The sequence below is a fragment of the Carcharhinus amblyrhynchos genome, chromosome 9, assembly GCF_965287045.1.
Source record: "Carcharhinus amblyrhynchos chromosome 9, sCarAmb.v2.hapA, whole genome shotgun sequence".
Lineage (NCBI taxonomy): Eukaryota > Metazoa > Chordata > Chondrichthyes > Carcharhiniformes > Carcharhinidae > Carcharhinus > Carcharhinus amblyrhynchos.
In genome coordinates, this window is record NC_137332.1 from 83,099,180 (window position 1) to 83,124,452 (window position 25,273).

Genomic DNA, 25,273 nt, shown 5'->3' on the forward strand with positions numbered 1-25,273 from the left:
ATTTATTGGATTTCTATGAGGATGTGACTAGTGCGGTAGACAGAGGGAACCGGTGGATGTAGTGTTTTTAGATTTCCAAAAGGCATTTGATAAGGTTCCTCACAAAAGGTTGCTGCAAAAGGCTAGGGTGCACAGAGTTGGGGGTAAGGTGTTAGCATGGATAGAGGATTAGTTGTCTAATAGGAAGCAGAGAGTTGGAATCAATGGGTGCTATTCTGGTTGGCAGTTGGTGACGAGTGGAGTGCCGCAGGGATCGGTGCTGGGGCCTCAATTGTTTACCATTTACATAGATGATCTGGAGCAGGGGTCTGAGTGTAGGGTAACGAAATTTGCTGATGACACAAAGATGAGTGGAAAAACAAATTGCATGGAGGATGTGGAAAGTCTGCAGAGAGATCTGGATAGGCTGAGCAAGTGGGCGAGGACCTGGCAGATGGAGTATAATGTTAGCAAGTGTGAGGTTATCCCCTTTGGTAGAAATAATAGTAGGAGGGATTATTATTTAAAAGGCGAAAAGCTGCAGCATGCTACGATGCAGAGGGACCTGGGGGTCCTTGTGCATGAGTCGCAAAAACCCAGTCTGCAGGTGCAGCAGGTGATCAAGAAAGCGAATGGAATGTTGGCCTTTATCGCGAGGGGGATAGAATATAAAAGCAGGGAGGTCTTGCTGCAACTGTACAGGGTACTGATGAGGTCGCAGCTGGAGTACTGTGTGCAGTTTTGGTCGCCGCACTTGCGCAAGGATATTTTGGCCTTGGAGGGAGTGCAGAGGAGGTTCACTAGGCTGATACCGGAGATGAGGGGGTTAGCCTATGAAGACAGACTGAATAGACTGGGTCTGTACTCGTTGGAGTTTAGAAGGCGGAGGGGGGATCTTATAGAGACGTATAAGATAATGAAGGGGATGGATAGGGTAGAGGTAGAGAGATTCTTCCCGCTTAGAAAGGATAGCAGGACTAGACGGCGCAGTTTCAAAGTAAGGCGGGGGGGTGAGCAGTTTAGATCAGAGTTGAGGAGGAACTTCTTCACTCAAAGGGTGGTGAATCTCTGGAATTCTCTGCCGTTGAAGTGGTAGAGGCTACCTCGCCGAATATATTTAAGTCATGGGTAGATAGGTTTCTGATAGACAAGGGAATTAAAGGTTATGGGGAGAAAGTGGGAAAGTGGGACTGATCCACTTCAGATCAGCCATGATCTGACTGAATGGCAGGGCAGGCTTGAAGGGCTAGATGGCCTCCTCCTGCTCCTAATTCTTATTGTTATGTTCTTAGATGTAAAAAGTCCTTTTTGTCTATCAGTTTGTTCAGTGTTCCAGGACAATGACTTTTCTAACCAGGAGTGTTTCAGATTAAAAGACCTAACATTGTTGATTGAAAAATGCTTCCGAGGCATAAATAACTTATTGTTTTTGGGTTTTGGCTGTTTCATTTTATAATTCTGTTTTGATTCTTTTATGTTGCAATCAAGACAAAACACCTTGCTGCATCCAGCTTACTGCATCCCCGAATTGTGTAACCTAAACATCCTTCCTCCTGCAGTTATTATTTTTCTCATATGCAATGACTATACATTTACGTGGTCTTCTAGATGCAGTCTCGAGCAGTCTTTATTCGAAGACTCCCATTTGGCCTCACAGCTACAGCAATGCATTGTGATACCATTATTGATGTTGGTTCATCTAGAAATCTTGTTAAACTGAGCTCATTTAATAACATTCTCTTTGTTTTGAAATTGTTTGCTTTATTAGGACTGCTTTTTAGTATCTTGTGTATTTTTAAGTGCTAAATACCTGAGTATTAAATCTCTTTGAGCAGACACATGGCAGATGAAATTTGGTGTGACAAAGTATGAAATGATGCATTTTAGAAGAAAAAAATGAGGAATATAAACTAAATTTAAACAATTTTAAAGGACGTGTCAGATATTTGTTCACACAAATCTTTAAAGGAATGGTATGAGTCGATCAGGCTGTTAAAATATGAGATTCATCACTTTATGGTCATAATGTACAAAAGGTTGTGCTAACCCTTTATGAAACATTGCTTGGGCCTCAGTTTGAGTATTGTGTCAAATTCTGGGCACCACATTTTAAAAATAAGCTAACATAAGAACTAGGAGCAGGAATAGGCAATTCAGTCCCTTGAGCCTGCTGTGCCATAAAGGGTTAACCTTTCAACCCATTATTATTTCATAATCTGTCTATCTCCTTAATCATGTCCCGGCATCCACCGCACTCTGAAGTAGTGAATTTCATAGATTAACGACTTTTTGAGAGAAGTAATTTCTCCTCATCTCTGTTTTAAATCTGCTATCCCTTATCCTAAAGCTATGACCCCTCATTCTAGATTGTCCCACAAGAGAGAACATCCTCTCTACGTTTATCCTATCATTCCCCTTTAGTATCTTACATACCTCAATTAAATCTCTCTTCATTCTTCTAAACTGTAGAGAGTATAAGTTTAACTGCTCAATCTTGCTTCATAAAACAAATGCCTCATCTCTGAAATCAATCTGGTGAACCTCCTCTGAATTGCCTATAATGCAACTACATCCCTCCTCAAGTAGGGGACCATAACTGAGTACGTACTTCAGTGCGGTCTCATTAATGCCTTGTAAAGTTGCAGCAACATGTTCCTACTTTTATACTCTATATCTTTAGCAATAAATACCAAAAATTAATTTGCCTTCCTTAGTACCTGACATACCTACATACTAGTTTTCTGTGATTCATGCATGAGGACATCCAGATCCCTTTGCACCAAAGCATTCTGAAGTTTCCCTCCATTAAGATAATAAGTTGCCTTTCTATTTTTCCAACCAAAATGGATAACCTCTCACTTTTCCATCTGTCAAGTCCATCTGCCAGGTTTTGGCCCACTCACCTAACCTATCCATATCCATTTATAAATTGCTTATTTCTTTATCTCAACTTCCACCTGTTTTAGTGTCGTCTGCAAATTTGGCTGTGGTACCTTCTATCCCTGCATCCGAGGCTTTAATATAGTTTGTAAATAGTTAGAGCCTGAGGACTGAACTGTGTGACATTCCACTAGTTACATTTTGCCAACCGGGAAAAGACCCATTTATCCTGATTCTCTGCCTTCTGTTAGTTAGCTAGTCCTCCAAGTTTATCCAAGTTAATAAATTACCCCCACCCCATTATGACCTTACCTTGTGTACTATCATTTAGTGCGACAAATGTTTTTCAAATGCCTTCTGGAAGTCCAGATACACTACATCAACAGGACCCCATTATTCACTTTGCTTGTTATATCTTTAAAGAATTCTAGTAAATTAGTCAAACATGATTTGCCCTTCATAAAACCATGCTGACTCTGATGGATTGCGTTTTGACTTTCCAAATGTCCTGTTGTTGTTTCCTTAATAACGGATTCTAACAATTTCCCAACAACAGATGGTAAACTAATTGGTCTATAATTTCCTACTTTCTGTCCCTCTCCCTTTTTGAATAAGAGCATTATATAAGCATTTTTCCATTCCACTGGAACATTTCCAGCATCCAGGGAATTTTGGAATATTATAACCAGTGGATCCACTATCTCTGTTGTCACTTCCATCAGGTCCTGAGGACTTAACTGCTTTCAATCCCAATAGTTTGCTCAGTGCTTTTTCCCAATTGATGATGATTGTTCTAAGTTCCTCCCTTTCTATTGCCTCTGCATTTCTTGTTACAATTGGGATGGTACTAATGTCATCCACTGTGAAAACTGAGGCAAAATACTAATTTAGTATCTCCACCATTTCTGTGTTTCCCATTATTAACTTTCTAGCCTCATCTTGCAAGGGTCCAACATTCACTTTAGCTACTCTCTTCCCTTTTATATAATTATAGAAGTTTTAGCTATTTTTTATACTTTGTGCTAGTTTTCTTTCATACTTTTTAGTAACCCTTTGTCGATCTTTAAGTTTCCCAATTTCCAGCCTGCCACTGGCCTTTGCAGTACTTTTATGCCTTAGTTTTTGTCTTTGTTATCTTTAAGTTCCTTGCTTCACCGTGGTTGCTTCTTTCCCCTTTTACAATCTTTCTTCTTCTCTGGAATGTATTTTAGTTGGGAGAAATTGACTATCTCTTTAAACATCTACCACTGACAATCAACTGTCCTATTTTTTAATCTTTCTGACTGGTCCAGTAGGGCCAAATCTGTCCTCATGCTGATGTTTAACTCCAGAATGCTAGTGTGGGAGTCCAGATTCCATTCCAGACATTGACACTTCCACTGTAAATAGCAAATCACAGCAAGTTTTGAAAAACATTGTCAATTCCAGGAATGTTTCTGTAAATCAAAGTGACTTTACTAGCAATTTGATGAATCCTGCAGTAACATTGCCATCAGTGCTTTGAATGCCAGTAGCAGCTTAATTCCTGCAGAGATTCTTGTTAATATCAGTCATCAAAAAGTAATTACTAGGAAAATAGGGCATTCAAAGGAGTGAAATTCTGTGTGGAGTAGTGGCTATATGGAAGTATACAATTATCTTTTTTGGTGGGGAAGAAGACTTGCTCCCTTTTTGGGATTTCCTTTTCTCAGAACTGCTGCACTGTTGCCATTCAAGGAAAGTAGCTCAGTCATGGTGTGGCCCTTCCATGTCAGTGGCGTCTCCAGAGCAAATTCATTGAGCAGCAGATCTATAAGACAAAATTGAATCGGGGAAGGGTAGCCCAAAATGACAAAATGTGTTAAGCAAAGTATGAACTCTGCTTTAAAATTTAATTCCAATTTGTGCAAGGTGTCCTCCCAATGCAGATCACCTGTTAACAAAATCAACAATGTTAACCACACTTTAGCCCTGAGATGAAATTTTACCCAGTGAGTTCGAGAATGTTCTGGAATAAGCTGCCTGAGAAGATATTAAAAACAAATTCAATGGTTACTCTTGTAAAGGAATTAAATAAATGGTTGATGGAAAATAATTGGTGGAGCTATTGGGGAAGTTTAAGGGAGTGGAACTAACTTGAATGCTCTTTTAATGGTCCAGCACAAGGAAAGTGGGCCAAATGGCAGTCTACTATTTTGTCTCACTTGATGATTCTACGAAATTGCCAAACAGTCAAGTAAACGTCTAAAATGGCTTAATCAAACTATACAATGTATGAGTCAAGTTGCACCCCAAGCACTGTGACTAATTCTGGTCACTGAGATACAAGTGAGCCATTGAGACAGACAGTACATAGAAGAATCACAAGGCTGATTGCTACGTCAAAGGTCTGATTTGCAAAGAAAGATTGGATAAACTTGTGCCTTTCAGCTTGAAAAGAAGATAACTGATAGGCCATTTTGTAGAGAGGTCTGGAAGAATTATGTGGGCCAGGTAAGTAAGTTTGAGAAATTACTTCAAAATGCATTGCAATTGTGGGACAAAAGGTGAGGTTAAATTTAGACTGATATCAGGAAGTTATTTTCAGATAGATTAATGGAAGTGTAACCTTAGATTTACATAAAAGCTAAATGGATGCTGCAATGTGAAGATAGACTGTCTCTGGAAGGATGGATTAAGATGGTATGAATCACCTTCCTCTCCTTGCAATCTTATAATGCTTTATTTAAAAGGTAACAACTGTACCTGTGTATAGATATTTCCAGACAAATCTTTTGGAGAATATTATGAATAAAAATTACTTTTCCCTTTAGATTCTTTACTAATATTCTAAATGCTGTCAAAAGTGTAGGCAATTAATTTTGAGCAGGGTGAATTTTCTGCTAAAAGTCCATTTTTTGTAAAGAATTGGAGGAACCCTTCCCCAATATTTGGCATTCACAATATTTGCTTATATTCACTAATGGATGAAAAAAAAATGTTAACTGTGTTTAAAGGTCTCAGGGTCTCAATTGCAGCTTGGGTCTCCATACGCGAACTCGTTGGGGTCTTTTAAGAGACTTCTGGATGAGTACATGGGATTTAATGGGATTGAGGGTTATAGGTAGGCCTGGTAGGTAGGGATATGATCGGTGCAACTTGTGGGCCGAAGGGCCTGTTTGTGCTGTAGTGTTCTGTGTTCAGTAACACAGTTAAGTTTTAACCATTTTCGGAAAGAAAAATTGCAGTTTCAACTTGCTGTTGTTACTTTCAGCAGTCTGTGTACTTTCAAGTCTTGGACACGTCAATTTTTTTATTCATTCACAGAATGTGGGTGCTACCAGCATGGCAAACATTTATTGGCCATCTCTAATAGCTCTTGAGAAAATGGTGGTGAGACACTATAGCTCATGTAGTGGGGGTACAGCCACGCTGCTTTTAAATAGAGAGGTCCAGAATTTTGACAAGTATTGATGAAGGAGCAGTAAAGTATTTCCAAGTTAGGATGGCATAGAGCTTAGAGAAGACCTTGGAGCGTGGTGTTCCAATGCACCTGCTACCCTTGCCCTTCTAGGTAGTAGGGGTTGAGGATTTGGAAGCTACTGTTTCAGATGCTTGGGAAAGTTATGACAGTAAGTGCACATTGCAGGATTCTTGCACCATTAGTAGAGGGAGTCAGTGTTTTAAGTGAGCTGCTGATCAAATGAGCAGCTTTATCTTGGATGGTACTGAACTGCTTGAGTCTTTTTGGAGCTGCACTCAGCGAGGCAAGTATTGCTTCACATTTGTGATTGGAGCCTTGTAGCTAGCTGAAAGGTTTTCGGTAGGCAGGAGTTAAGTCACTTGCCACAGATTGCTGAAACTCTGATTTGCTGTTGTAGCCACAGTATATACATGGATGGTCCAGTTAAGTTTTTGGACAATGTTCACCTGCCAACCCTATCAGAATGTTGAGAGATTTTTAAGCCTACTTGTGACTAATAAATTAACTGTAACTTTGTTAAAAATTAATTTATGGGATTTGGGCATCACTGGCTGAGCCAACATGTACTGCCCATCGCTAACCGCCCTTGATAATGGTAGTGCCGTTGAACAATATGGACAGCTGGTTAGACTGTTTCTTCCTTGAGCTGGCCAATGCCTGTTGCTTGTGTGATATTAATGCTATATTTCAGCCCACCTTGGAAGTTATCAGAGTCTTATGGCATGGATTGTACGATTAGCTGAGAAATTGTGAAGAGACTAAACAATCAGCAACAAGCATTCCCACCTCTGATCTTATGATGATGGGGAAGTCATCCGTGAAGGTAGTTGAGGGAAGGACACTGACCGAGAAACTCCTGCAATGATGTCCTCGAACCGAGCCTTTGCTGTATGCAGAAGTTTCTATAACATGGAGCATATCAAAATGGCTGAATACCATCTATGATGATGGCAGTCCCAGGAGTAGGTCAGAATGGATCATCCACTCAACACTCTTGGCTGAACATGCTCATGGCCACTGTAACCTTGCCTCACATTTGTGTTCTGGACTCCACCAACATTCAGCATAGTGTTCCTGGAACCACTGACATTCATTACTGAATATGGCGGACACAGATCTGTTGATTGTGAACTGCTTAGCTCTTTTATAGAATTTTATCTCCACTGTTTAGCGCACATGTAGTTTTCTATAACTGCATGAAGTTGGCATCTCATTTTTATTTATGCCTTATGCTGCTCTTGGCATAATCTTCTACATTCTTCATTGAGTAAGGGTTGTTTCCCTGGCTTGGTGGATGTCTAACTATAACAAATTGTGGTGGAATCAGTTCTGCTGCTGCACCACAGCACCTAAATGCCCAGTTTTGAGCTCCTCAATCTGTTCTAATTCTGCCCAGTTATATGGTGGGAGTACTACACAACATCTTGGAAGATAGCCTCAGAAGGGGGCTTTGCCTCCACAAGGAATATAATAGTCACTTCCATCAATGCTATCATGGATCGATGCAGCTATGGCAGGTAGCTTGGTAAGAAGCAGATCAAGTTGGATCTCTCCTTAAATTGAGTCTTCATTCAAGTTGGTCCTGTCATCATTTGCTACAAGTCCAATCAGACCCGTGTCCTTCAAAATTCAGAAAGTTGAATCAATAATGATGTTACCTAGGCACTCTTGTAGAGATTTTATACAACTGAGTGACTTGCTAAGCCATTTCAGAGGGCAGTTAAGAATCAGCCAGTTTGCTCAAGTTTGTCTGGTTTGGAGCCAGACAGTGACTGTAGCAAATTTTTTCCCTAAAGGACATGAATGGACTCATTGGGTTTTTAATGACAGACTGATAATTCCATGGTCATTAGCTTTTTTTAAGTTTTGGATTTACTTAATTAACTGGATTTAATTTTGTAAATTGCTATTATGGAATTTAAAGTCCTGTCTCTGCATTATTAGTCCAGACCTCAGGGTTACTAATAGCACAGCCATTACGCTAACAAACCCTGTAATGACTACTTCAAGCTCAACACCAGTTGGATGCTGCATTGCTTTTGTGCATTGGCTGTTGTACCACAATGTACATGAATGTTAGCCTTCCCTCAACGTTTAGACCTTTCACTGTCTGAGCCACAACCAACTCAACCATCTCAACCAACTGTGCTTGTAGGTATGCTGTTGATGATGCCACCAATCAGGAAGAATCATAGGAATTGGCAGAGACCTTCAGTCCCTCAAACCTGTTCTACCGTTCAGTTAACCCATGGCCGATTTGCACCTTAACTCTATTTAATTTGCTTGTCACTTCTTGATGTCCTTACCTAATAAGATCTATTAATTTCACGGTTGAGTCTATGGTACTACTTCACTACTTGCAGTCTAAAAAATGTCCTTGGAAAAGCACTTACAAAAAGACTACGCTGTGGGTACAGTAGAGGGCATTGGGAGCAAAGTTGGTTTGGGAGGAGCTTTGTGAGAAAGCACTGTGTACTAAGAAGTGAAACAGAAAGGAACCCTATAACAACACAGACACACAAGTACTGGAGAGCGCCCACATGAGACCTGTAGAAAAAAATCAAACTGACTAATATAAAATGCCCTCTGTTTTACTTTTTCAGAATCTGAATTTCACCGGTTTTAGAAAGATTCTGAAGAAGCATGATAAGATGCTGGAGACAAGTCGTGGTGCTGACTGGAGAGTGGCACATGTAGAGGTGGCTCCATTCTACACCTGCAAGAAAATCACCCAGCTGATCAGTGAAACAGAGGTAAGAGCACAGTATGGTAAAATGAAGGCCCAGTAATCTTATAATCAATAATCTTAAAGTGCTCTGTCCACAGGTTGTATTATGTCTTTTGATCAAATTCTGGGCGTATTTCATAGGTCATCCACTAATGGAAAAGACATGGAGAAGCAGATTTGCAGGAAAATCACAAAAATGTGCAAAAACAAATGTATAATGAAAATGGGGACTTCAATTCTCCTAACATAGAATCAATGGTAATTGTACAAAGGGAGGGAATCCAATGTCTTCTATAGGCATATAAATAGTAAAAAGGTGGGGTGGGCCAATTAGGGACAAAAAAAGATCTATTCATGCACACAGGAAATGATGAGATACTAAATCAATACCTTGCGTCTATCTTTACTAAGGAAGAAGATGCAGCCAAAATCATACTGAAAGAGAGGACAGTTGAGATACTAGATGGGCTAAAAATTGATCAAGTGGAAGTATTGGAAAGACTGACTAAATGTAAAACTTGGACTGGATGGGATGCATCTGAGTATGTTGAAGGAATTAGGGAAATTGCAGAGGAACTGGTCCTAATTTTCCAGTCATTCTTAGATGCAGGGGTGGTGCCAGAGAACTGGAGACTCACAAATGTTATCCCCTTGTTCAAAAAAAAACATTTAAAAAGAAACCAGTAACTACAAGCCAGCCAGCCTAACCTCACTAGTTGGAATGTTTTTAGAAACAATCTGGGGCCAAATTAACAATCGCTTGGATATGTGATTTAATTAAGGGAAGTTAGCATAGATCCGTTAAAGGCCAAATGTGTTCAACTAACTTGATTGAGCTCTTGATGAGCGTAATGCGGTTGATATGGTGTACAAGGCAAAAGGCATTTAACAAAGTGCTACATACTAGACTTACTATCAAAGTTGAAGACCATGGAATAAAAGGAACAGTGATGACATGGATACTAAGTTAGGATAGTGACACAAAACAGAGGGTAGTGGTGAATGACTATTTTTCTGACTAGAGGACTATACACAGTGAGATTCCACAGGTGTCAGTATTAGGATCACTGCGCAGAGTTGTGTGAAGAGATTCATTTTGGTAAGAAGAATGAAGAAGACAAAGAGTACAATTCTAAGTTGGGTACCGGAAAGAAAGGCCTACGGTTATATGTGTATAGATCATTCAAGGTGATTGGACAGTGGTTAAAGAGACATATGGGATCTTAAAAAGAGTCATAGAAAGGCAGATATGAATCATTATAAAACAATGTTTTGGCCTCCACTTGAGCATTGTGTCCAATTTTATGAACTATACTTCTGGAGGAATGTGAAGGCTTGCGAGAGGATACAGAAAATATTTACAGAAGTATTCCAGGGATGAGGGACTTCAGATTGGAGTTGCTGGGATGCTGTTGGAGATGAGAAGATCAAGAGGGGATTCCATTGAGGTATTCAAAATTAGGGATTGAGGAGTATAGAAATAAACTATTCTCATGGCCATAACGATTGAGAAGCAGAGGACAGCAATACAATGGCAAAAGAACAAATAGCAACAAGACAAATAACTTTTTTACACAGTGAGTAGTTAAAATGTGGAATCTACTACCTAAAATGGTGGTGGAGACAGATTCAAAAGGGAATGGGATATGCATCTGAAGAGAGAAAAATTGCTGGGCTCCAGGAAAAGGGAGGCGGAATAGGATTAGCTGAGTTGTTCTTGCAGAGAGCCAGCATGGATGCAACAGGTTTAATGGTCTCTTTCTGTGCACTATTCTTTGTGAGAGGGAGGGAAATCATTACGTGTGTCACTGTGATAGCCACTAGGAGTGCAAACATTGGCTGGAACCTACAGAGCACAGTATGCCCTACCTGCCCATTGTACACATTCTGAAGTCCAGCTTGCTATGTATTCAATATTTATAGAAGCATGCAGCACAGAAAAAGATGTTTCAACCTTTTGTGTTTGTATCAACATTTTGATTTCCCCCTCCCCATTTCTGACAATATTTTCCCATTAAAGTATCTACCCATTTCCTGTTGCAAATTTACTAGTGAATCTACCTCCACAACCCTTTCAAACAATGCATTACAGATCATAACAACTTGCTTCGTGTACAAAGAAAAAGCCCTCCACTGAATTTTTTTGCCTATTATATAACCTGTTTCCTCTGGTTGCTATTTCTCTATTATAACCAACCATAATTTTGAACATTTATTAACTCTTCTCTGCTCTAAGGGAAACACACCCAGTGTTCAGGATGTTAATTTATTTTATCTAATTGTATTTCAGTCCACCTGACTCTCATAATTTAAAATACATTACTATTTTATTTAGTTCATCAAATTCATAAGCAGTACAACTTCACATTAAATTAATACAGTTGTGTAGTGGTTGTAATAGTAGATCAGCAACCTAGAGGCCAAAGGTTCAAAACTTACCATGGCGGATTGTGAAATGATGTTGAATAGATGAAGCGATTTGCAGAATTGCAGCAAAAAATTGACCGTAATTTCAGCTGTGGACAGGGCAAGCTCAGTTGTGAGTCCCTCCCCCGCCTCACACAGTTGTTAGGCAGCACTTTTCCAAAAAAGACCTATGTTGGCATCTGATTCAGGTCCTGCTGCTAGTGACCGACTCATGTCCATTCATTTGCGAAATAGCTGCTATTGGCAATTTTGGGCAATAAATGTGACCATTGCAAAAAGAAATGTAATGATTACGTATCAGTTAGGAAATAGTTACTTCAGGCTTGGCGACCAATTATTTACAGCTTTTATTTGATGTGGTCCGGTGAGACTTGTCCTGATCTGCTTCTTTCTCCATAGGCTCTTGTTACCGCAGAATTGGAAGGAGGTGACAGACAGAAAGCCATGAAGAGGTTGCGAGTACCACCCCTTGGAGCTGCTCAGGTTAGTCCTGGTTGTATTACATTTCAAGTTGAGGTAGCTTTCATTTTTCATTGTTTCTTGCCATGAGATGTGATATTAAGGATGTAGTCAGTTCACATGGTATGCATATTAAATAGTTGGGTTTTTTCAATGATTTTTTTTGTGTGCTCATGGTGAAAGATGCATCTGCTTGGCCCAGTGATGGCATACATACCTGAGTCAGTAGGTTGCAGATTTATGCCCCCTCCCAGGACCTGAGGTTTACTGTAAACTGAGAAGTAATGCAGCACTGAGGCAGTGCATCATTTTCACAGGTGAATCTCTCAGATGAGTTATTAAACTGAGGCCTTATCTGCCTCCTTGAGGCACAAAATATCCCATAGTGCAACTACAATTTGCTTTTGTATAGTGTCTTTAATGTAGTAAAACATTACAACGTGCTTCACGGGAATTTTAGTAGATAAAATTACATTCTGAGCCACATAAGGATAGGTGATCAAAAGCTCTCTCAAAAAGGTAGATTTTAAGGAGCATCTTACAGAAATCAGTGAGACGGAGAGGATTAGTGAGGAGATGCATTGTAGCATAGTGGTTAGTACTGCTGCCTCACAGTGCCAGGTTCAATTCCGGCCTTGGGTGACTGTGTGGAGTTTGTGCTTTCTCCCCATTTCTCCGTGGGTTTCCTCCCACAGTATAAAGATGTGCAAGTTAGGTGGATTGGCCTTGCTAATTTGCCCCTTAGTGTCCAAATATGTGTTGGCTAAGTGGAGTGGCCATGCAAAGTATGTGAGGTTACCTGGATAAGGCGAAGGGAGGCTGAATGGCCACCTTCTGCACGATAGGGATTCTATTCTCTGGAATTCGAGGGCTGAGGGTGTGGGCAGCTGAAGATAGAACTTGGGGCTGCACAATAGGGCCCATATTGGAGGAAAACTGAGATTTTGGAGGGCTGGTGAAAGTAACAGAGATAGGGAGGAAGTAATTTGAACATTAGGATGACATTGTTGAATTTCAGGCAAACTACAAACTCATGTAGGTCAGTGACCACAGGGGTGATGGGTGTTGGCATGAGTCAGGGGATTAAGGCAACAGAATTTTGAATGAAACAAAAACAGAAAATGCTGGAAAATCTCTGAAGATTTGATGACATCTGTGGTGAAAGACTAGAGCCAACGTTTCGAGTCTGGATGACCCTTTGTCAGAGCCCTGATGATTCCAGAACTGAGACCAGAACACTCCATTCACCTGACGAAGGGGCAAACCCCAAAAGCTTGTGGATTTACTATCAAATAAACGGGTTGGACTTTAACCTGGTGTTGTGAGACTCCTTACTGTGTTTACCCCAGTCCAACACCGGCATCTCTACATCATGATTCCAGCATCCACATTATTTTGCTTTTATCTTAGAATTTTGGCTGAGTTCAGTTTTGTGGAGAAAAGGAGCAGGGATGTTTTCTGAGTGATATGGCCAATGTTTATCCCTTGACCAGCATTTACCCCTCAACTAACACAACCAAAATGAATTAAATGATTGCTTATCTCACTTTTGCCTGGGGAGAGAGCAACCTGCTATTTGCACACAATCAGGTATGTATGCATACACAACAACGACTGCACTTCACAAGTCCTTGGTTGGCTCTGACATCTTGATATGAAAAGTGCTATACAAATGCAAACTTTTTTCCTTTGCTGGTAAATGGCACAATTTCAATTTCAGGTATATACTGTTATTATTGAACACACCCAGGTCAGGTAAAGTACAGATAGCCACAAAATAAAGCTCCCTCTACTGTCCCTTACATTGTGCCTCAGGCACCTCACATCTGGAGAGTACCCCTGATTAACTCAGTAAGATGTTTTACATTTTCCATACCAGCTATAATCTGAGTGAGATTGCCAATTATGGAAAGTTTTGAGCCATGACTCTACCCATTTGGAATTGGGTTGAGATTACTCAAACTCCCCTCACAATGGATCCTTTAACCAGTAGGTATGCACTGGTCTTTTACTTCTTAGACACAGGTATAATTCATGGAATAACCAATTTTGTGTTTCCCTGCCGATATTTATTACTGCCGATATAATTGTTCACTAAACCCATTTTGGTACTCGATTCAAATCCCTTTGAGGGTAAATTCAATACAGATTGGTGCTGTAATACTACATGTGGATCCAAATGAGTCAGCCTCATAAATTGAGAGATGTTGATGATTCAACTGCGTGATCAAGTGAAGGCAGCTTCAGCTTGCTGTACAAGTTTGCAGCAGAGGAGGAGGGACCGAGGGTAATACTTTGGGGACCTGGGTTTAAATCCCACCATGGCAGAATTTGAATTCAATCAATTAAAATCTGCAATTAAAAGTCTAATGATGGAACAGTAATTGGCTGGATTGGATTTGTCCAGTTGTTGATTTTGTGAAAGCCCATCTGCTTCACTAATGTCCTTCAGAGAAGGAAATCTGCCATCCTTACCTGGTCTGGCCTACATGTACTCCAGATTTACTCTTAAATGATACTCAGTTGTATCAAACATCGAGAAAGCCAATGAGGAATGAAACAAAGTAGAACATCTGGCAGTGGCCCAGGTATCGGAAATGACAATAGTAAACTCAGCCCTATTGACCTTTACTAACATTTGGGGGTTTGTGCCAAAAGCTTTTCCACAGACTAGTCAATCAAGAGCTTGGCCATAATCATACTCAGAGAATCATATCTTGCAGATAATCTCCTAGACCTCACCATCACCATCCCTGGGTATGTTCTATTCGATAGCACAAGCTTTCAAAGCGCTGCTCCTGCATCAGGTGAGTGGGAGGTCTGTTCACAAACAGGGCATATAAAGACATAAACTAAATTTACAAAATAATGGTTGAAATGTGAGTCTTTACAGGTAATCAAGTCTTAAAGGTAGCGACAGTATGAGTGGAGAGAAGGTTAAGCACAGGTGAAAGAGATGTGTATTGTCTCCAGCCAGGACAGTTAGAGAGATTTTGCGAGCCCAGGAAAGTTGTGGGGGTTACAGATAGTGTGACATGAACCCAAGATCCTGGTTGAGGCCATCCTCATGTGTGTGGAACTTGGCTATTAGTTTCTGCTTAGCGATTCTGCATCGAGTGTTATGAAGGCCACCTTGGAGAACACTTACCCAAAGATCAGAGGCTGAATGCCTGTGACTGCTGAAGTGTTCCCCAACAGGAAGAAAGCATTCCTGCCTGTAGATTGTTGAGCGGTGTTCATTCATCTGTTGTCGTAGCATCTGCATGGCCTTCCCAGTGTACATTGCCTCGGGACATCCTTTCCTGCAGCGTGTCAGGTAGACAACGTTGGCCAAGTTGCAAGTGTATGTACCGTGTACCTGGTGGATGGTGTTCTCACATGAGATGATGGCATCCGTGTCGATGATCCGGCACATCTTGCAGAGGTTACTGTGGCAGGGTTGTGTGGTGTGGTCACTGTTCTCCTGAAGGCTGGGTAGTTTGCTGCGGACAATGATCTGTTTGAGGTTGTGCGGTTAAAAGAAAGAGAAGTAGAAACCCTACAACGCAGAAAGAGGTCGTTCGGCCCATCAAGTCTGCACCAACCACAATCCCAGCCAGGCCTTAACCCCATTATCCCTCCATGTTTTACCCACTAATCCCTCTAACCTACACATCTCAGGACACTAAGGGGCAATTTTAAGCATGGCCAATCAACCTAACCTGCACATCTTTGGACTGTGGGAGGAAACCAGAGCACCCAGTGGAAACCCACGCAGATTCGAGGAGAATGTGCGAACTCCACACAGTGATCTAAGCCGGCAATCGAACCCAGCTCCCTGCAGCTGTGAAGCAGCAGTGCTAACCACTGTGCTACCATGCCGGTTGTTTGAAGGCAAGAAGTCGGGTGTGGGGATGGCCATGGCGAGATGTTCGTCTTCATCAATGACATGTTGAAGGTTCCGGAGAAGATGTCGTAGCTTCTCCGCTCCAGGGAAGTACTGGACGATGAAGGGTACTCTCTCCGCCATGTCCCGTGTCTTCTGAGGAGGTCGGTGCGGTATTTCACTGTGGCACGTCAGAACTGTCGATCGATGAATCGAGTGCCATATCCTGTTCTTATAAGGGCATCTTCCAGCGTCTGGAGGTGTCTGTTGCAATCCTCCTCATCTTAGCAAATCCTGTATATACAGAGGGTTTGTCCGTAGAGGATGGCTTCTTTATCGTGTTTCGAGTGGATGCTGGAGAAATGGGAACATTGTGAAGTTATCCATGGGCTTGTAATACAGTGCAATGCTGAGGTGACCATCCTTGATGGAGATGCGTGTGTACAAGAATGCAGCCGATTCTGAGAGTAGTCCATGGTGAGTCTGATGGTGGGACTGAACTTGTTGAGGTCATCATATAGTTGTTTCAGTGATTGTTCACCATGAGTCCAAAGGAAGAAAATGTCATCGATGTATCTAGTGTATAGCATCGGTTGAAGTTCCTGTGTAATGAAGAGGTCTTGTTCGAGCCTGTGCATATTGAGGTGTGAATTTGGTCCCCATGGCTGTTCCGTGTGTCTGGATGAAGAACTGGTTGTTGAAGGTGATGACATTGTGGTCCAGGATGAAGTGGATGAGTTGTAAAATTGCATGTGGAGATTGGCAGTTGTTAATGTTGAGTACTGAGGCAGTTGCAGCAATGCCATCGTTATAAAGGATGCTTGTGTAGAGTGCTGAGACATCCATTGTGGCAAGGAGTGCTCCTGGTTCAATTGCTCCATGTGTGCTGAGTTTCTGTATTTGTCACGTCAAAAGCAGGGGGTCCTTTGTACAGTGGGTTTCAGGATGCCCATGACGTACTGGAGAGGTTCTTGCACAGGGTCTCCAGAGCAGAGAAACTACGACATTTTCTCCGGAGCCTTCAACATGCCACCCCCACTTCTTGCCTTCAAAGAACCACATAACTCAAACAGACCATTGTCCGCAGCAAACTACCCAGCCTTCAGGAGAACAGTGACCAGACACCACACAACCCTGGCACAGCAACCTCTGCAAGACCAGCCGGATCATCAACATGGATGCCATCATCTCATGTGAGAATACCATCCACCAGGTACACAGTACATACTCTTGTGACATAGCCAACATTGTCTGCCTGATACACTGCAGGAAAGGAAATCTCGAGGCATGGTACACTGGGGAGACCATCAGACACTACGACAACAGATGAATGAACACCGCTCGACAATCACCAGGCGTGAGTGTTCTCTTCCTATTGGGGAACACTTCAGCAGTCATGGGCATTCAGCCTCTGATCGTCGTGTAAGCATTCTCCAAGGCAGCCGCCTTGACACATGACAACGCAGAATCGCTGAGCAGAAACTGATAGCCAAATTCCACACACATGAGGATGGCCTCAGCTGAGATCTTGGGTACATGTCACACAATCTGTAAGCCCCATGACTTGCTTGGGCTTGCAAAATCTCTCTAACTGTTCTGGCTGGAGACAATACACATCTCTGTAACCTGTCCTCTCTCCGTTCACATTGTCTGTATCTTTAAGACTTGATTACCTCTAAAGACTCGCATTCCAACTATTATTTTGTAGATTGAGATTATGTCTTTATATGCCCTGTTTGTGAACAGAACTCCCATTCACCTGATGAAGGAGCAGCATTCTGAAAGCATGTGGCTTGTGTTATCAAATAAATCTGTTGGACTTTAACCTGGTGTTCTGAGACTTCTTACTGTGCTTACCTCAGTCCAACACCAGGATCACCACATTATGTTCTATCCCACAGGTGGCTTACGTTTAGGAGAGAGTTGCCCTGAGAGTTGACTCTGGACCCCTTGAAGTCTCATGGCATCAGGTCAAACATGGGCAAGGAAACCTCCTGTTGATTGCTAAAAATGTCCCCTCCCCCCTCAGCTGATGAATCAATAGTCTGTGTCGAACACCAGTGAGGGTGGCAAGGGTGCAGAATGTATTCTGAATGGGGACTTCAGCGACCATCACCAAGGTAGCATTATAACAGACTGAGCTGGCCAGGTTCTAAAAAACTGGGTCTGTGACAGGTGGTGAGGGAAAAACATACTTTACCTCATCCTCACCAACCTGACTGTAGCAGATGCATCTGTCCATGACAGTATCATACAGACATACAGTGCAGAAAAGGTTCTTTGACCCATCGAATCTGCGGCGACGATATCTACCACAAAAGACATGTTAATCCTATTTTCCTACACTTGTCCCTTATCCTTGAATATTATGATATTTCAAGTGCTCATCCAAACATTTTTTTAAAGGTTGCAAGATTTCCGGCCTTGACTACTTTCCCAAGAAGTGCACTCCGGATTCCCACACCCCTCTGAGTGAAAACATTTTTTCTTAAATCCCCTCTGAATCCCCTGCTCTTTACTTTAAAACTATTACCCCTCATGATTGACCCCTCAGCCAAGGAAGGAGTGACCACTGCACAGTCCTTATGGAGACGTAGTCCTAACTTCACATTAAGAATACTCTCCATCATGTTGTGTAGCATTACCATTGTGCTAAATGGGATAGATTTTGAACAGATCTAGCAACTGAAGACTGTGCAACCAAGAAATAGTGTGGGCCATTAGCAGTAGAAGTGTACTTGACCACAACCTGCGACTTCATGGCCTGGTAAATCACCCACTCTATCGTTACCACCAAGTCATGGATCCACCCTGGTTCAGTGAAGAGTCTAGGAAGTTAGAAATGCCAGCTGCAGCACCAGGCATACCTAAGAATGAGGTGTTAACCTGGTGAAGCTCCAACACAGGACTGTGTGCCAAATAGCAAGTTATAGACAAAGCTAAACCATCCCACAACAATGAATGAGATCTAAGCTCTGCAGTCCTGCCATATCCAGTTGTGAATGGTAGTGAACAATTAAACAACTCACTGGAAGAGGAGGCTGCACAAATATCCCCATCCTCAATGATGGAGGAGCCCAGCACATCAGTGCAAAAGATAAGGCTGAAGCACTTCAACAATCTTCAGTCAGAAGTGCTGATTGAATGGTCCATTTTGGCAACCCCTTGAGGTCCCCAGCAGCACAAATGCGAGTGTTCAGCCAATTTGATTCATTCCATGTGATATCAAAAAACAGCTGGAAGCACTGCAAAGGTCCTGACAATATTCTATCAGTAGTCCTGAAGACTTGTGCTCCAGAACTTGCTGTTTCACTAGCCAAGTTGTTCTAATGCAGCTACAACACTGGCATTTACCCAGCTATGTGGAAAATTGCCCAGTATGTCCTGTACAGAAAAACAGGATAAATCCAATCTGCCCCAGCAGTCTACTCTCAAACGTCAGTAAAGTGATAGAAGGGATCATCAACTGTGCTATCAAGCAGCACAATAACTTTCTCACAAGCAATCAGTTTGGGTTCTGCCAGAGTCACCAAGCTCCTGACCTTAGAGCCTTTGTTCAAACATGGACAACAGAACTGAATTCCAGAGGTGAGAGTGACTGCTTTTGACAGCAAGGCAGCATTTGACAAATATGACATCAAGGTGTGCTAGCACAACTGGAGTAACTGTGAATCAAGTGGAATACAGTGCTGGTTGGAGACATATCTAGCATAAAGGAAGATGTTTGTGGTTGTTGGAGGTCAATCAAGTCAGTCCCAGGACATCACTGCAGGAGTTTCTCAGAATTGTGTCCTAAGCCCAGCTATCTTCATCAATGACCTTTCATCCATCATAAGGTCAGAAGTGGGAATGTTCGCTGATGATTGCACAATGTTCAGCACCATTCATGACTCTCCAGATGACCAGTCCATGTCCAAATGCAGCAAAACCTGGACAATATACAGGTTTGGGCTGACGAATGGCAAGTAACATTCACGCCTCAAGTGCCAAGCAATGACCATCTCCAACAAGAGAAAATTTAACCATCGTCCCTTGACATTTAATGGCATTAACATCACAAAATTCCCCCACAACCCAACCAAAATTCTGGGAGTAACAATGAGTAGCAACTGAATTGGATTAACCATATAAATATTGCGGCTGTAAGAGCAGATCAGAGGCTAGGAATCCTGTGGCGAGTAACTCAGCCCCTGACTTTGCAAGGTCTATCCATCATCTACAAGGCATAAGTCAGGAGTGTGATGGAATACTCATTTCCCTGGATGAGTGTAGCTCTGACAACTCAAGAAGATTGACACCATCCACAACAAAATAACTCGCTTGATTGGCTCCCGTTCCCAAACATTCACTTTGGTCACTGAAATATTTCACTGTTCCTTCTGTCACTGGGTCAAAATCCTGCAAAGCCCTTGCTAACAACACTGAGTGTACCAATACTACATGGACTGCAGCATTTCCAGAAGGCAACTCACCACCACCACCTGATTAAAGATGGGTTATAAACCTTCCCTATCCAATGACCCCCACATTTTATGAATGGATTTTTAAAAGCAGGAGCTTTCATGTGTAAAAATGCTGCTTGGAGCTCCATAGGTTTCCATTTTGTTCTTGCAGGTATTGGTACCTTTGAAAAGATCCAGGAAAACATTTCTTATAACTTCACAACACTTTGGCACACATTTCTAATACAGTGACAAAACATAAGAGTCATAGAGGTTTACAGCATGGAAGCAGGCCCTTCGGCCAACTTGTCCTTGCCACTAAACTAATCCCAATTGCCTGCATTTGGCCCATTATCCCTCTGTACTCATCTTACCCATGTAACTGTCTAAATGCTTTTTAAAAGACAAAATTGTACGCGCCTGTACTACTATCTTTGGCAGCTTGTTCCAGACATTCACCACCTTCTGTGTGAAAAAACTGTCCCTCTGGACTCTTCTGTATCTTTCTCCTCTCATCTTAAACCTTTTCGACTTCCCTACCTTTGGGAAAAGATATTGACTATCAAGCTGATCTGTGCCCCTCATTATTTTATAGACGTCTATAAGATCATCCCTCAGCCTTCTATACTCCAGAGAAAAAGGTCCCAGTCTATCCAGCCTGTCCTTATAACTCAAACCATCAAGTCCAGGTAGCATCCTAGTACTGTCTTTCTAGTTTAATAATATTCTTTCTATAATAGCGTGACCAGAACTGTACACAATATTCCAAGTGTGGCCTTACCAATGTCTTGTACAACTTCAAACAAGATGTCCCAATTCCTGTAATAACCATGCCGCCTATATTCTCATCCAAATCATTAATATAAATGACAAATAACAGTACACCCAGCATTGATCCCTGAGGCACACTGCTGATCACAGGCTTCCACCCTGTGGCTTCTGGCATGAAGCTAATTTTGTATCCATTTAGATATCTCACCCTGGATCCCATGAGATTTAACCTTATGCAACAACCTACCATGCGGTACCTTGTCAAAGGCCTTGCTGAAGTCCATGGAGACAACATCAACTGCACTGCCTTTGTTACCCCTTCAAAAAACTCTAATCAAATTTGTGAGACATGATTTTCCACTCACAAGGCCATGCAGACTGTCCCTAATCAGTCCTTGCCTCTCAAAATACCTGTAGATCCTGTCTTCAAAGTACCTTCCAACAACTTACCCATTACAGATGTGAGGTTCACTGGCCTGAAGTTCCCAGGCTTTTCCCTGCAGCCCTTTTTAAACAAAGGCACAACATTTGCCACTCTCCAGTCTTCAGGCACCCACACCCGTGACTATCAATGATTCAAATATCTTGGCTAGGGGACCTGCAATTTCCTCCCTAGCCTCCCACAATGTTGGGATATACTTTGTCAGGTCCCAGGAACTTATCTACCTCGATGCACTTTAAGACTTCCAGCATCTCTTTCTCTGTAATATGTACACTCCTCAAAACATCACTGTTTATTCCCCCAAGTTTCCTAACATCCATGCTTTTCTCAACAGTAAATACGGATGAGAAATATTCATTTAGGATCTTGCCCATTCCTTGGGAATCCACACGTAGATGACCTTATTGATCCTTAAGAGGCCCTACACTCTTCCTTGTTACTCTTTTGCCCTGCATGTATTTGTAGAAGCTCTTTGGATTCTCCTTTGCCTTATCTGCCAATATAATTTCATGTCACCTTTTTGCCCTCCTGATTGCCCAGTATGAAACATGGAGCCTTAACTCTACTCCTATACCCCCTATACTCTTCAAGGGATCACTTGATCCTAGCTGCCAATGCATGTCATGTGTCTCTTTGTTCTCTTGACCAGGGCCTCAATATCCTGACTCATCCAGGGTTCCCGACTTCTGCCAGCCTTGCCCTTCGCTCTAAAAGGAATGTGCTGATCCTGAACCCTGATTAACACACTTTTGAAAGCCTGCCATTTACCAGACGTCCCTTTGCCTTCCCACAGACTCCCCCACTTAACTTCTGAAAGTTCGTGCCTGATACCATCAAAATTGCCTTTGCCCCAATTTAGAATTTTAACTTTTGGGCCAGACCTATCATTCTTCATAGCTATCTTAAAACTAATAGAATTATGGTCACAGATCCCAACATGATCCCTCACTACCACTTCTGTCACCTGCCCTTTCTTATTTCCTAAGTGGAGGTCACAGTTTTGCCCCCTCCCTAGTCGAGCAATCCACATACTGAATGACAAATTCCTCCTCAATACATTCAACAAATTGCTCTCCATCCAATCCTGTAATACTATGGCTGTCTCGGTCAATGTTGGGAAAGTTAAAATCTCCGACTATTACCACCCAATTTTTCTTGGAGCTATCTGTAATCTCCTTACCCTTTTGCTCCTCAATTTCCTGCTGACTATTCGAGGGTCTATATTACAACCCTATCAAAGCGATTTCCCTCTTCTTATTACTTAGTTCTACCCACATAGACTCAGTGGCCGAACCTCGGATATATCCCCTCTCAGTTCGGCCATGATGATTTCCCTAATCAAAAGTGCAACACCCCCTCCTCTTTTACCTCGTTCTATGTTTCCAATAGTATCTGTACCCTGGAACATTGAGCTGCCAGTCCAGTCCAGTCCCTCCCTTAGCCATGTTTCAGTCATTGCTTTAATATCCCAGTCCCACGTATGCATCCACGCCCTGAGTTCATCTGTCGTGCCCGTCAGGCCTCTTGCATTGAAATAAATGCAGTTTAATATGAACTTCCCTTGCTCTCTGTCTTGCTTTTGCCTGATCTGTCTGGTACTAGCATTACTGACACTGCCTTTACTACTTAATGGGCTCTCTTTAACTTCTGTGCTGTCCCCAAACTTCTGTTCTATCTCCATACTGCTTTGGGTCCCATTCCCCTGCCAAACTAGTTTAAACCTTCCCCGACGTGTTTCATTGTCTTCCAAAGTTTGGTTGGTACGTCACCATGGATGTCGCAAATATGCCAGAATTACAGCAAAGAACAAAGTTATTTCACCCCATTGTTTTAGTTAAATCATTTGAATAAAATGTGCCTTGCATTCTTAAAGCTCAGCAGGGATTTGTATAAGGAGTTTAGGCATGTGAATTATTACTGTTTAGGAACATTTGGAGTTGTTTCATACTTTTAACAAGAGTTATTGTTCCTGTGTGTTTTACTATATCTTAGTGGCTCCATTGTTTCTTTCTTTTCTTACAGCCAGCTCCTGCGTGGACCATATTCAGGGTGGGAATGTACTTTGGAATTTTTGTTGTACTACTTGCTGCTCTGATACTCGTCGGTAAGTGTCAGGAGCATGTACATAAAGGTCACCTGTGTTCAAAAGGATTTGGGTTTGTGAGTCTGTCTGTTTAAATTTTCTAGCCTTTTTGAAGTGATGATGCCGCATACTGTTATTTCTCACATTGGTGTGCTACCAGAATGGGTATTCAACCCCTCCACCAACCTTGCTTCAGGGATATGTCTGATAAATTCATAGGGGATAATATTCTGGGGACCTGCCTAATATAGTCATACCAAAGTTTTTTTCCCATTTGCTTTCAAGTTCCAACCAGTTTTTCCTTGGGTTTCCATACAGGTGCCATTTCATTCTGGGGGGGTAGTTCGTGTTGGCGCTGGCCACCTTCTGGTACCTCAGTCTTTGAGTATTCAACTGTGGGAATGTTAATACAGCTGAACGTTAACCTGCCCTCACTTGACATACACATTCTCAAATTCCCCAGCAAGGATGACTGGTTTGGAATCAGGAGTGAGAACCCCCCATGATTTATCCTGGCCATAGCTCCACAGTACTGAGAACAATTGTAATGGCGGGTTGAGACCAGCTAACTCAGCACACACAAAAAGGAAATTATGGTTTGCACAGCTCAGTATCTTTTTATCCAGTCCCCCATTATTTTTAAATATGTGCAAAATTTCTGTCCAGAAGTAACTAGCGAATAATGTGAGCAATAATAACATACTGTTCAGTAATGATTTGAAGTCATGCAGTTTAAGAAGATTTCAGTGTGCTATACTTCCCATATTTCTTGTTCCATTTCAAGTTCCCAGTTCTGCTTGTAATGGAGTCAAGCTGATTATAACAAAAACAGAAAACATTAGAAAACTCAGCAGACCTGACAGCATCTGTTGAGAGAGGAAATAGAGTTAGCCTTTCGAGTCTGTATGACTTCTTCAGTTTAAGTTTATTTAAAGTTTATTTGTTAGTGTCACAAGGAGAATTACATCAACATCGCAATGAAGTTACTGTGAAAATCCCCTAGGCGCCACACTCCGGCACCTGTTCAGGTACACTGAGGGAGAATTTAGCATGGCCAGTGCACTTAACCAGCATATCTTTGGACTGTGGGAGGAAACTGGAGCATCCGGAGTAAATCCACAGAGAGAATGTGCAGACAGTGGCCCAAGCTGGGAATCGAACCCGTATACCTGGCACCGTGCTGTCCTAATTGCTAATAGTGATGCTCTTGCATTCCCAGAGCTTCAAGAAAAAGGTATCAGGATGACCGCGTTCGCTAATTTTAAACTGGGGATCATTGTCATGATTTTATTCACATTAACGTCAGTCTTGCTTCTCCTGCAGAAAATACTGTCTAAGTATATCACTAACAGGAACACAGGGTAGCTAGCAAATTGCGGAGGTGCAGCTTCTGCTGTGCTGTCATTACATGAACCTTACCGGGTAACCAACAAGATTATAGTGCCCAGGCTCTCACGCAGTGCAGTGAGTCAGTAGTATGCATCCTCTCTTTATATTGTGGCTTTTGTATCTTTATGCCCTCCCAAAAGACAGTTTTGCAGATCAGAAGACTAATCTGTGGTGTATAATTTTTACATCATGACCCCACAAACCAGAAGCAAGGTAAAAATAACCATACTGAGTCACACAGATGAAAAAGATCCCAGGATGAATTACTTCATCTGTGCTGAATCAGCTGTTCCCAGCCAAGACATTAGTTGGTGGAGGAGATAAAGTTGCCCTCAGGGCCACTGAGCTAGGGAGGGGAGAACTAAC

At 42.0% G+C, this 25,273-nt stretch overlaps 1 protein-coding gene across 1 annotated transcript in view; it reads left to right on the forward strand.

Moving 5' to 3' along the window:
- LOC145347967 (solute carrier family 53 member 1-like) overlaps positions 1 to 25,273 on the forward strand; it is a 328,249-nt gene that overhangs the window by 204,280 nt on the left and 98,696 nt on the right. The window contains exons 5-7 of the mRNA XM_080195993.1: positions 8,905 to 9,054; positions 11,856 to 11,939; positions 23,458 to 23,539. Coding sequence (XP_080052119.1) covers positions 8,905 to 9,054; positions 11,856 to 11,939; positions 23,458 to 23,539 — 316 coding nt within the window. The remainder of the gene's footprint in view (positions 1 to 8,904; positions 9,055 to 11,855; positions 11,940 to 23,457; positions 23,540 to 25,273) is intronic.